Raw genomic sequence first — 13,995 nt, 5'->3', positions numbered from 1 at the left:
AACGATTACGATCTTAGCTCCTATTTCGATTGGTCCCGTAACACTCAATCCAGTGGTCATTTGCACCGAGCGGAGATTGCCGTACGGATCGGGCAGGTAGGTAGACACACACACAGACTCAGTTTCCTTTTATGAGAACCTAACACGACCTGGGGAGTCTATGGGGTATAGCCGTGCCGCAAATCTATTTGGGGAGCTTCTCATTCAGAGGCAGTGTGCAGTGTAGGATGACTTCGGTGCAGCTCTATAAAGGTGACACTAATAGAGACAAATAGTTTACAATATGAGCAGATTATGGCAATAAATTTAATTCCTCTGCCAAGCCGTACCGAGCAGAAGGTGTTTGTTTGTCCCCAGTCATAGTGGCACACACGATCAGGCGTATATCGCTGGCGAGCTAGTAACGAACAACAGCCACATCGGGGATAGATCAGTCCCCCCGGAAGGATTCATGCTGAGACAGACATTAGGGGTACGGGCAAATCCCGTGTGATCATCGGATCTTGAATCTTAATCAAGCTGTTTATTTATTTCTGGCGAAGAATTTACAGCTTGGCTACCATTGAAGTAACTGGAAATATCGATTAAGATACATATGGCTTATTTGAAAATGTTCACACTAGGGTTTGCGCAAATCACATACGATCACGCTCAAATACACTATCTAGATATATTTGTTTGTAAAACTGGGCGTTGTTACAATTGTCGTTGTTTCAGGATAGTTTCGGCTATATAACGACCATTTTTGAAATCACTTCATACAAATTACCGCTTCAAAGTTTGATTTTAATTGAACAGTTTGGAAATTATTTGTAGTGCCAGTTACGACGAAATCAGCCCCATACTCGTACAATTAATATCGATTGAGTTGGGTTCGTAGTATATGGTACGTCCCTGGGCGACCAACGAGCACCGACGGTAACACCATACACCATGTCTTTGTGACAATAGCAAACAACATGAGCGATGAAAATGCACAAAGCAAATACCCAGCCGGTTCAGTCTCTACTGCGAGAGTGATCGACAAGAGACGACAGCAATGTTGCAACTCTCTCAGGAGATGTTCCACACAAGCGCACAGTGGTTTTTTTTCACCAAAAACGTGCAAAAAATTATTCCCTCCCCAAGGTTGAGAGGTTTGATGGTATTGCAAACATCATCAGGCATATTGCGTGCATCCGCGCTAAAGAACAACTGCTTTATGATGGTTATTGCATCACGCCTCGATAGTGGTGCATCGAGGAGACTGAGAGGGCTTATGTGCGGGGTGTACTGGGGGCTAGTTGGGCTCGAATGGTAAGGCTGCCATTAATACCGACTAAACTTCATTGGGCTCCGCCATCGTTCTCCCCAGGGACTAGCTCTCGGTATTACTTCTGGGGGTAGTCGTATGTCTATCTATGTATGTGTTCGTCTGAGTATTTGTGACAGTTGATTCAGGGAATGGATGCAGAACTAGCGTATATGATAGAATACTGGCTAATACTTCTGATAATCAATTTGCGCATTTGGTTCTATTCATTCGGGAAAGTCGGATTGGATAAAATAGGGTACAATTAATTTACCGACGCACGTGAGTCATCCATTCCCGGCCAGCATAGCATGATGAAAGTCTACCAGCATGCAATTGTCATTAATGGTAAATATACAACATTTGCTGCATTTAGACGAGTTTGATTGCATGTTACATGTGTTTTTCTATTCTACTTCATTAATCTGTACTTTTGCACATCTATTGGTTTGCTTTTCCATTACTAATTTATACCAAAATAGTATCGGTCAATTTATACACTTCTAGTCAAGCTCTTTGCATCTTTTTTTCTTTATTCGGCATGTTATGATTCCTTTTATTGGTATATCTCTACTATACGCTATCTATACTCATATAGGTACAAACGCTCGTGGCCTTCGCGATAACACAAACCTGGCCACAAACGCGACCATGTAATTGCAATAATCCACACATACTTAGCATCTTTAAACTTCCAAACGCGCTCTCAAACATTAACCTACCACTCGCGCGATCATGAAACGGTCACGTCTTATCTCGGCCCTAGCAGTCTGGACTAATGTCTTCAGTTGAACCAATCAAAAAATTGACGCTCATATTCACTAAACAACACGTTTCATGGTGAGATGACCTGGAACTCTAGTGATATGGGGAAACGGACTCCCTTCCACCATCTGTACCAAACACTAAGCATCAGATTCACGGTTCGTGCGTGATCAAACAAGAATACACGCTATATCATTATAAAATAGAAATTATACATGCGAAGTCACATACACGTGACAAACACGTTAATATACAAATGCTTGAGCCCTTCGCGACCATCCACGGCACCAACACCCGCGATCTCGTAAACATGATAACAATCCGGTGATAAAGTGAATGTCTCAGCTACTGTAAATTTTCAAACGCGATCTTAAGCGTGAACCTAAAAACTCCCGCGGTCGAACGATCATGAATCGGTCACTTCCGGATGTTTCTATCCTTGATGTCAGCAGACTAGGTCCATGCCTTCAATTGGACCAATTAAAAAAAGAAAGCTCACATATCCACTGGACACCACGTTACATAGCGATATGATCGAGGACTCCAGTGATATGGGGTAACTTACTCCCTGTCAGAATGTGAATTGAACACCGAAAACTAACTATCAGAATGAAGGTCCGCGTAACCATCCAAGAACGCACGCGTATATAGGAATGGCCATACGGTTACAAAATCCAGTTTTGTACACGCGAGCTCACATGGACGCGATAACACGCGACAAACGCGTTAATATACGAACGCTTAAGCCCTTCGCGATTAACAACGCACACCTACGTTCGTGATCGCGTAAACCTAATAACACCCCGATAATAAGGGGAACGTTTGAGCACTTATGATGTTGCAAACGCAAACCTACAAACGTCCGTTTTTGCGCGCTCATGAATCGGTCACGTCCGGAAACCATTACTTTCTGTCCTAATAACAGTAGGACCAACCAAAAAATATCTGTGTTGTCTAGTGTATACACTAGACAATACGTTGCATGGCGAGATCACCGGGAACTCTAGTGATATGGTAGATCTCACTTTCTTTTAGCATCTGAGCCGTACACAAAAAATAAAGTATTAGATTCACGGTCCGCGCACGATTATCCAAGAACACACGCGAATATGCGAAAGGCACACGGTTATAAAATAGAATTTATACACGCGAAGTTACATACACGTTAGCACACGCGACATACAAACGCACACGCGATCGAACACGTTAACGTACAAATGCTCGAGCCCTTCGCGATGATACACGCGATCGCGAGTCCCTACGCCCGCACCTAGCTGATCCGTTCAATGAACATCACATTCAGAATCACGGCTCGCTAGAATTGGCCTAAAGCAGTGTTTTAGTGGGCGCCATTCGCCTGTCTCGTCTGCGAATTGTAGTATGTGATTCTGACGGGGAGCCCTTCCGAGAACCTAGCTCTACAGCTTCAGTAGGACGACTCTTGAAAAAAAGTGCGAAAAATTATTTACGCGGAAACTGTAAAACACAATGACAGCAATGATATCTTCTGAGATGTTTTATTATAATCCAAGACCTTTATTTCGATGATATAATTATAGTGATTAATCCCCCTTGAAGTGAGATAATTCCTACAATTTTTTTCAAAATGTGAAAAACAAGATAAAGTCTTCAGAAAAGTCAAGGCACTTGTTTTTGCGAACATCTTTATTGAAGACAAAAAATCTCCATTTTTAGTACACTCGAAGTTATTGACCGTTATTTGTGAATGACCCCTTAAAAGCTTTTATTCGACATAACGTCTTAAATCTCGTAGATAAAGCATCATCATATTCCACAAACTTGTTCGTCTTATCAAGATGGATATCTTTCCAGATATCTTTTGCGAATTAGAAGTTATTGCAATTAGATACGCTACATCAACACTATAAAATTCAATAGAGTTCACTTGTCTCTCGTTGTCTCCAATAGAATTATAGATGTTTTGAAAAAACTATTGCTTTTCAAAAAATGTCCAATATCTTCGAAAATACTCGAGATAAGTAAAAATATGCGTTAATAAAAATTGTGTAATTTGACGATTGAAATAACTTCATAGAATATATGAAACCCGTAGGAATGATATTTAGAAAAATATTTTAAAAATATTCAAATATAACAAGCTATAACTTCTTAAGCATTTAAAGAAAAGACTTCGTGTATTCAGCAAAGATATTCGTGAAAGCAAGTTCCCCAACTTTTCTAAAGACATTAGATAATTTCTTTCACCACAAACATAATTCAGTTGAAAAATCTCACTTATAGGAGGATTAATCACGAAAATCATAGCAGCAAATGACAAACCTTGCTATCTTTGATGAGTAGTCCGAAAACACTATTGACGTAAACTCAGCCGTTTTCACGTTAACAGCCCATCACAATTTAAAACACTTTTTTTCAAAAATTGCCAGATTACTTTGAATTTCCATTTTGGTAATTCAAAGTTTTTTACTGAAAATAACGAACTTGTCAAAACAATATTTCAAAAGTTATATTAATAAAATGGGTTTAAACAAGCGGCAATAATGTTGAAGATATCAAAGATAAAGACTTTATGTCTTCAGCAAAGTTGTTGGCAAAATCTTGCTCTATAACTCTGCCAAAGACATATTTTTAATATATTCACTTGCAAGAAAGCTCGTATATATATTTTACTTTTAGGGAGATTAATCATTAAAATAATAACACCATATAAAAGGGCTTATAGTGTCGACAAAGTCCTCCGAAGACATTATTGACCCAAATTTGATGATTTAATGAATGAACTGATAGAACTGATAGAACTGATAGAACTGAATGAATTGAGTGGACTGAGTGGACAGAGTGGACAGAGTGGACTGAGTGGACTGAGTGGACAGAGTGGACTGAGTGGTCTGAGTGGTCTGAGTGGACTAAGTGGACTGAGTGGTCTGAGTGGACTGAGTGGTCTGAGTGGACTGAGTGGACTGAATGAACTGAGTGGACTCAGTGGACTGAATGAACTGAGTGGACTCAGTGGACTGAATGAACTGAGTGGACTCAGTGGACTGAATGAACTGAGTGGACAGAGTGGACAGAGTGGACAGAGTGGACAGAGTGGACAGAGTGGACAGAGTGGACAGAGTGGACAGAGTGGACAGAGTGGACTGAGTGGACTGAGTGGACAGAGTGGACTGAGTGGTCTGAGTGGACTAAGTGGACTGAGTGGTCTGAGTGGACTGAGTGGTCTGAGTGGACTGAGTGGACTGAATGAACTGAGTGGACTCAGTGGACTGAATGAACTGAGTGGACTCAGTGGACTGAATGAACTGAGTGGACTCAGTGGACTGAATGAACTGAGTGGACTCAGTGGACTGAATGAACTGAGTGGACTCAGTGGACTGAATGAACTGAATGAACTGAATGAACTGAATGAACTGAATGAACTGAATGAACTGAATGAACTGAATGAACTGAATGAACTGAATGAACTGAATGAACTGAATGAACTGAATGAACTGAATGAACTGAATGAACTGAATGAACTAAATGAACTGAATGAACTGAATGAACTGAATGAACTGAATGAACTGAATGAACTGAATGAACTGAATGAACTGAATGAACTGAATGAACTGAATGAACTGAATGAACTGAATGAACTGAATGAACTGAATGAACTGAATGAACTGAATGAACTGAATGAACTGAATGAACTGAATGAACTGAATGAACTGAATGAACTGAATGAACTGAATGAACTGAATGAACTGAATGAACTGAATGAACTGAATGAACTGAATGAACTGAATGAACTGAATGAACTGAATGAACTGAATGAACTGAATGAACTGAATGAACTGAATGAACTGAATGAACTGAATGAACTGAATGAACTGAATGAACTGAATGAACTGAATGAACTGAATGAACTGAATGAACTGAATGAACTGAATGAACTGAATGAACTGAATGAACTGAATGAACTGAATGAACTGAATGAACTGAATGAACTGAACGAACTGAATGAACTGAAGGAACTGAAGGAACTGAAGGAACTGAAGGAACTGAAGGAACTGAAGGAACTGAAGGAACTGAATGAACTGAAGGAACTGAAGGAACTGAAGGAACTGAAGGAATTGAAGGAACTGAAGGAACTGAAGGAACTGAAGGAACTGAATGAACTGAATGAACCGAATGAACTGAATGAAATAAATAAAATGAGAATAAAATGAGAATAAAATGAGAATAAAATGAGAATAAAATGAGAATAAAATGAGAATAAAATGAGAATAAAATGAAAAACAAATGAGAAACAAATGAGTATAAAATGAGAATAAAATGAGAATAAAATGAGAATAAAATGAGAATAAAATGAGAATAAAATGAGAATAAAATGAGAATAAAATAAGAATAAAACAAGAATACAATTAGAATAAAATGAGAATAAAATGAGAATAAAATGAGTATAAAATGAGTGTAAAATGTGAATAAAATGAGAATAAAATGAGAATAAAATGGGAATAAAATGGGAATAAAATGAGAATGAAATGAGAATAAAATAAGAATAAAATGAGAATAAAATGAGAATAAAAATAAAATAAAATGAGAATAAAATGAGAATAAAATAAGAATAAAATGAGAATAAAATGAGAATAAAATGAGAATAAAATGAGAATAAAATGAGAATAAAATGAGAATAAAATGCGAATAAAATGAGAATAAAATGAGAATAAAATGAGTAAAAAATGAGAATAAAATGAGAATAAAATGAGAATAAAATGAGAATAAAAAGAGAATAAAATGAGAATAAAAGGAAAATAAAATGAGAATAAAATGAGAATAAAATGAGAATAAAATGAGAACAAAATTAGAATGAAATGATAATAAAATGAGAATAAAACGAGAATGAAATAAAAATAAAATGAGTATAAAATAAGAATAAAATGAAAATAAAATGAGAATAAAATGAGAATAAAATGTGATAAAAATGAGAATAAAATGATAATAAAATAAGAATAAAATGATAATAATATGAGAGTAAAACGAGAATTAAATGAGAATAAAATGAAAAAAAAATGAGAATAAAATGTGAATAAAATGAGAATATAATGAGAATAAAAAGAGAATAAAAAAGGAATAAAATGAGAATGAAATGAAAATAAAATAAGAATAAAATGAGAAAAAATTAAAATAAAATAAGAATAAAATGAGAATGAAAAAGAATAACATGAGTATAAAATGAGAATAAAATGGAAATAAAATGAGATTAAAATGATAATAAAATGAGAATAAATAAAATAAAATATAAATATTGAATAAAATGGATAAAATGAATAAAATCGACAAATAAGATCTGCTTACAGGACTGTTGACACTTTGTGTTTCCCTTCATATTTCCACCGCCAGCAATGAGTAGGTATGGAATTGATTAAATCGGCGTATGTGGCATCAGTCCTCACATCAGCCTCCACACGTACATCGTCACATCCTGGAGGACCGACGGTACATCGGAACCGTAAAACGCGAACGCGTCACACACACACCCGACACAACGAGCCAATCAATCCTAAAGATTTTCGATAATTCGATGATTTATTATCCTCGCGTGCGATGATGCACTTTCCTGATCCTCTTCTTTCACTCGAATAATCCGTTGTTATTATTTACAGAGGACTGTCGTCATTCGCTTCCCACTACAATAGATCATGTCGGTTGCTGTGCGTGCCGGGGATTGGGGCGGTATGAATGAAGCTCCAACTCTTTTACCCGATCCGTTGTTGCAATGATGAATGGAAATGCATTTTTTTTTCGGGAGATTTCTCTATACCTACATGCAGCGTTGGTATAGGATTAAGTGTCGATTGGCTCTGGAGGCTGTAGGAGGTCCACTGAATGAAGTCAACGACCGTAGTCCTTAGCGGCCACCAAAGAATTCATTCAATAAATCACAAAGCATTTAACTTTTGCCCTACTGAAAGGATCGTATGCACCAGTCGAGAATGAAAATAAATCATCCTGTTTGTGAGGTTGTTGGTTGTTTGATTGTGCCTGGCTCGAACCTTGGGGAACTTCTGGCAGTAGAAAACGGGCCAATCAAGACAAAGGCGACAAATTAATTTACTGCCGCGGCTCTGCGGTTGGACTTGTGGCCAGGCAGGCCAAAACCGGACCCTTTCCTTGAGATATAATATTAATAATTTATTGCCCGGATTTAGCTTCCGCTGCTGGTTGCTTGGTGGTTTTCAGCTTTGACATAAATTATAACACAATCTTGAAGGACCACCGGCGAAACCAGCGGCACAGATGGCGACTAGTTTGTCTCTTTTAATAACCAGTAAATTTATCACTTCAGTAACGTTTGGTGGTTATAGCTTGTGACAGCTGGATGTGCAGTGATACTTTTTGCATTTTCGAGTTGTTCAACTCGAGAAACTAGAAATCCGCGGAGGACTAGGTCAAACGAGAGAAGCACAATGGAATGGCATGGTTCGGAGAATACAAAAATACCCCATTGCACGGTACATCGTTCGGCCATTTTCGTATTCCAATTATCACAAGTCTTGCGAACTCAGACGATCAATAACGATCAGTACCCGTAAAATAGTGGTCAAGAAAAAAATGAAATATTTGAAAAAGAGCGAAAAATACCCCAAAGTGAATTTCAAAAGGATGGGACGTTCATTTTCGTTCTTTTATGGATAAAGATTACACTGAATACAGGTGAGCCTTAGGCTATAAAAATACAATGACATCTACTATGAGCCAGATGTGCAAACATTGCTTCATAAATTAGTTATGAAATTTTCATTTCGACTTCGTCTCGTCAGAATCCGACACTAACTTAGTGACAGGACTAAGCTAGTGCCGGATTGACGCTAGCTCCAAAAAAACGGAGTTACAATTTGTGTCCCTGAGCAAACCCCTAGTCAAGCGCGATGTCTCGCAAATTCTTTATATATGTATATCAATAACGACAATCACTCTATAGTTTGACGACAATGTTCGTGACCATGCGCACGCTAATTGACCTGACAGTAGTCGTAGGATCTTTTGGGTGATCTCGCAGAGGGGCACTTTTGAAGGAAGTTCACACTATACACAGATTTAATCCCACTCTGGTCTCTCTTCAATTGTCAAATAAATTTTCGCTTTTTACTAGAGGTGAGTTCTAAATCTACAAAACTTGTTGAACTGTTTTTTGTGGGTGTAGACTGTTCACGACCTATTTCGAATATATTTTATTCAAAAACTGTTATATCACTGTACTGAGTGTCCGACGATTTCAATAATTTTTCTTGGTTTTCAATAGATACCATCTTGCCTTCATCCCCACACAGCGTCTCCAACTATTTCACGTGTTTTGTTTATAAGTTTCTCAAGTTTTTATTGAGTAAACATTTTTTAAATCCGACCTATTAGTGTATTAAGACATCGCACCGATCATATACACAGTCCATCACTCATCCATTAAGGGTATTTAGAAGTAAACACTGACAGATTTAATTCTGGGAGGAAAAAAAACGAATGAGCTTCACGGCAACACACATGCACACTGATAAACCGACGTGAAAGAAATACAACCAATTTGCATTTAACAAAACCAACAGACAAAATCAAGGCCAACTGAGAAACGAACCGCGTACGTCTCCACCCAGCCAGGAAGGTTGGTTACCCATAACAGATGACGATGATTCGACATTAGTTCGACAGTTCGGAAGCCGATTGTTTACTAATCCCCGAACTTGTTTGGATTTGTTTGACGTTTCGATCAATTAGTTCATTGTATTGAAATGAATCACAAGGAGCAACAAAAAAAAGAATAAATTTTAAACGACCGTCGAAAGAAAGAAAAAAACAACATTCGCGGTTGCAATAATTTCGCGAACCGACGCTGGATGCGCCCCGATGGTGTGATGAACCGAACCGAAATCTGGCAACTTCGAAGAACAGATAGAAAAAAAATCGAGCCAGCGCGAGGGACCCCACACATACGAATACAACACGGGGGGCCCAATTAAGCATGTTCACGGCATTCATTCCGCTCGTAATATTATAATGTTTGCCCTAATGTGAACCGCCGCAGTCAGTGCAGGCCGCACGATCGCCGTTTTTTTTGTTTTGTTTTTTTTTTTCGTTCCCTTTTTTTTTGCTTTCCTCTCACGGCTCGGTGACTTTGTCTTTCTTTCATCTGTCGTTGGTGCATTTTAGTAGTATGCATATGTGCAACAGAGAGCGCGCGGATCAGTTTCAGTTCCGCTGGGGACCCTCCATTCATGTGATTTATGTTTCATTCGATTTTTGGATGGTGCAGATTTTCGTTTTTCGCCGCTTGTTTTTGTTTCTAATTAATTGTTTTGTGAGCTTCAAATAAACAATATCAATTTGTTCTTTACAATGAATGGTTGCGATATTGACCCAGTTTGATCATTATCATCGGAGGATTGATACGGATAGAATCAGTGCGTCTCCGTGTGGCTCACTGGGTCAAACAAACCGCCAAAGAGGGCGCTCCGTTACTCTACGATACAACACACAGTTTTTTGGATGGTTCTGATGATTTCTTTTCCGTCCCTAGGCCTGCGTTGGGTGGAAGACGAGCTTCGAAATCTTGGAATCACCGTGTTCATTATTCACTCTTCTTCCATGTGTGTGGTACCGGTTTGGCGCGTATGTAAACAGCAGGAAGATATAATTTTAAACGTTTTTCTCAAGAAACGCTAAAGCACAAAAAGTTGAAAATAGAGGGTTAGAAGGAATTGATAATAACTCAATCAGCGAGGTTTTGCACAGTGAGATTTTGTTGACTGTTTGGCTCTTTTTTTGGTACAGGTTTTTCGTTTCTCCTGAGCAAGAACAACCGTGGAATTGATAAATATCCCTTTTTGTTGTTGGCAATATTGCAGTTTGCATTGGATTTGAGTTATGACTTGTTGATTATTAGCGTCTTTGACAGTGCCATTTTAACCCCTTCATGCCCATGTTGTTTATTCTAAGCAAAAATCATTTTGGAACCCTATATGCACTAGATAAAATTGTTGTCACAAAAGGGTTAAGTTCTTAGCGATTTCATTCAATGATAATTCAATATAGATAAACCCCGCAAGCCTATTCAACAACTCAGCTCAATATAGTAATGAGCCTATTATTATTCTAACCATTTGAAATCGTTGACACTGCTCTATCTGACATCTTTTTTTCATCGCATTGCATCCAAAGGTAGTATAATATTCGGGGCAATGGATTCGCTGTTTTCGTTTACTCAATCTCAACAAAATCAGAAACTTAATTGGGGCCACCTATGGATCAACAGGTAACGGTTTGTTTGTTTATTTGGGGCTTTCACCGTCAAGGTTAAAGGCTTGCTAAGTTGTTCTTTAGAATTTTTTGTTGGTCTCTTCTGTTTTATATATAATAAAAAATCGTCATAATGACGGCGCCAGTGGTTGAGTGGTAAGCGTCACCGCCACCTATTCCAGTTGGTCCGGGTTCAATCCTAGCCGTGGTCATTGAAATTTTTCTGAGGTGAATAAATCTATGGTCACGTCTTCCTTCGGAAAGGAAGTAAAGCCGTTGGTCCCCGTTGGTTGATGAGTCGATATCTAGTCCAGATAGTAGAGTCACCTCTCTGGTGTCGGTTTTTGGCTTCGTAGCGGACAGTCCTAGTCCAGATCGATAACGGAGTAGCAGCCAGAGGTGGTCGCACAAGCTCAAACTCAATACAAAATCTTTATAAACATCTAATATGTTTGGTATACAGCCATGATGCGCTTCTTGGGCCGTTTGCCGAAACGTCTCTTATGTATTGAAAACTTAAACCACTTTTTTCTCTAAATCAATGGGAAATGTAACTCAAACAAATTAAAACCGTTTGCTAACGGCATCCGTTACGGAACATCAGGCTTATTAATTGCAGAGACAATGTGCACGGAGAGCGAAATACATCGACAAAAAATTGGGCAGAATTAACACATTCGTTGTAGTAATGTTAGCCAGATTAAAATGTCAACATTTTTTTTAAATGGGGAAATTAATTTTCAGAAAATCGTTTAAAAGAGAAGCAGAAAACCGGAGTTTTCCAGTCTATTTCGGGCAAAGCTTTCAATAAGGAGCTCCAACAGAACACTATAGTTTTGTGAAATACAGATACAGATACAGATTTGATGCCGAATGTCTTATAATGCCACGGTCTTTTGGAGTTGAGTTGACACTTGGGTGTGGAAAATTAATTTCTTTTTTTTTCGAAAAAAGTTACCTCTCTGGTACCTATCAATTTTAAACTTTAAAAAAAATCAATATATTTTTTCTTTAATCGATACCAGATCTCGAGATTTCATGCATTTGTAAGACATACAATAAATTAAAAGCTGCATTACAGCCCTCAAGTTTCATCTCAACTAAAAAAAATTCCAATGTTCTATAAAGGCATTTTTGATACTATATCAGTTCTCGACGTTTCATGACTTTTTGTCATTTTCTTCCGATTGAGCTCAAATTTTGCATAGGGCCTTTTTTCGATGCGCTAAAACTTTTGAAATGTGCGCGATCTGAAAATTTAGGTTACTGGTGACAAGTCTTGTATGGAGGTCTACCGCGTATACATGCCCGCTCACAAAGTTGAGAGCGATGGTGTCGTCACTGATTCGAGTTTATCATGCGTTGATTTACTGAAGCACGGACGTGGTTTTTTAAAGGATCCCTTGCTCCAGTGCGGACAGGACGAAATGATGTACACTTTCAAACTCCTGTTGGGTAGCTTTAAGCGAGATTGCGTTGTGTGTACGTACGTGTTCTTTGACTATGATCGTTTTTCTGTTCTGCTGTTTGTAGCGCGCAAATGGGCTATTGTAGCAATAAGCTACATGTGACTATTGCGCAGAGAATCGTGGGGGTAACTCTTGAATTGGGATTGTTAAAAAGTGTGCCTACGGTGAGGAGAATTCACATTATCACGCACCGAGCACAACAGTGTCCGATGAATATGAAGCTATCTCTCTTTGTGATTTTTTACAGACATACTAAAAGATCTACGCCACTCTTCACGAAAATAATAATTGAGCCTCTTGGTTCAGGAAGAGTGTGACTATGATGATCTCCAAGTGGGAATATCTTTAACTGTCCCCAAAAACTATAGACAGGTTAGATTCCTTGTGAAGGTTTAAATTTTTCTCTTGAGAGGCTGCCAAATATACCAGCTCGAGGAAGCTTTGACATAAAGCCGAAACGGACTGCTTTTGATCTTAGAAATTTGAAATCAAACTCTTTCAGGAACACCAAAAATGCATGTGACATTTCAACAAGAGATTAAACTTAGTACAGGACTCGCTGGGCTTCGGCAACAATCGGCCGATACGAATTATGGTCGGAGTCTGGTTTTCGCGGTTTAATGATAGCAATCGCTCTCACTTGTCTACAGTCACGTGGAACAATGTTCTGCATCAGAAACCTATTGAACAAATTATTCTTGCTTCACAGGAGTGCAACTAACATCGAAAAAATTGAGTCGATTTCGTAGTTGCACGATGGCACGTCGCGAATAATTTTCTGTATAGGCACAAATTCCGGGCATATGCATGTGTGAAAGTTTCATCAATCGCCGTGTTTTGGGCTCAGCAATGCTGAATTGGCCCTGAGTAACATTTACGACTGAGATCCATTTACTCGTGAAATTGACAAGACCGAACATTCGATTTTCCGTGCCATTGGCCCAAATGACTTTACTGGATTGTTTTCAATAATTTTTACTATTCTTTTGGCTTGGCTCCATTAAGCTCTATTTGGACGATGCTAGTATTTCCTCCCGGTAGATGTATAAAAGCTACAACATCATTCGGGACAAGTCAGTTGCTTTTGACGTTCACATAAGTCCTGTGATCTGTTTGGATTTTTTTTGTGTCTAACTAGTGCTTATTTTGGGTACTAGGTTGGATACATCGTCTAACTAGACACCCAGATGGTGCTAGTTACCGACGAGATGAATTCGA

The 13,995-nt window shown here is 38.4% G+C and overlaps 1 protein-coding gene across 1 annotated transcript in view; it reads left to right on the top strand.

Annotated features, from left to right (window-relative positions):
* Positions 1 to 4,809: 4,809 nt before the first annotated feature.
* Positions 4,810 to 13,995, top strand: part of LOC131679318 (uncharacterized) — a 74,163-nt gene continuing 64,977 nt past the window's right edge. Inside the window, exon 1 of the mRNA XM_058960026.1 lies at positions 4,810 to 5,407. Coding sequence (XP_058816009.1) covers positions 4,810 to 5,407 — 598 coding nt within the window. The remainder of the gene's footprint in view (positions 5,408 to 13,995) is intronic.

The sequence above is a fragment of the Topomyia yanbarensis genome, chromosome 2, assembly GCF_030247195.1.
Source record: "Topomyia yanbarensis strain Yona2022 chromosome 2, ASM3024719v1, whole genome shotgun sequence".
NCBI lineage: Eukaryota > Metazoa > Arthropoda > Insecta > Diptera > Culicidae > Topomyia > Topomyia yanbarensis.
The sequence above is the reverse complement of the archived record's forward strand: the minus strand, read 5'-3'. Positions and strand labels throughout refer to the sequence as shown.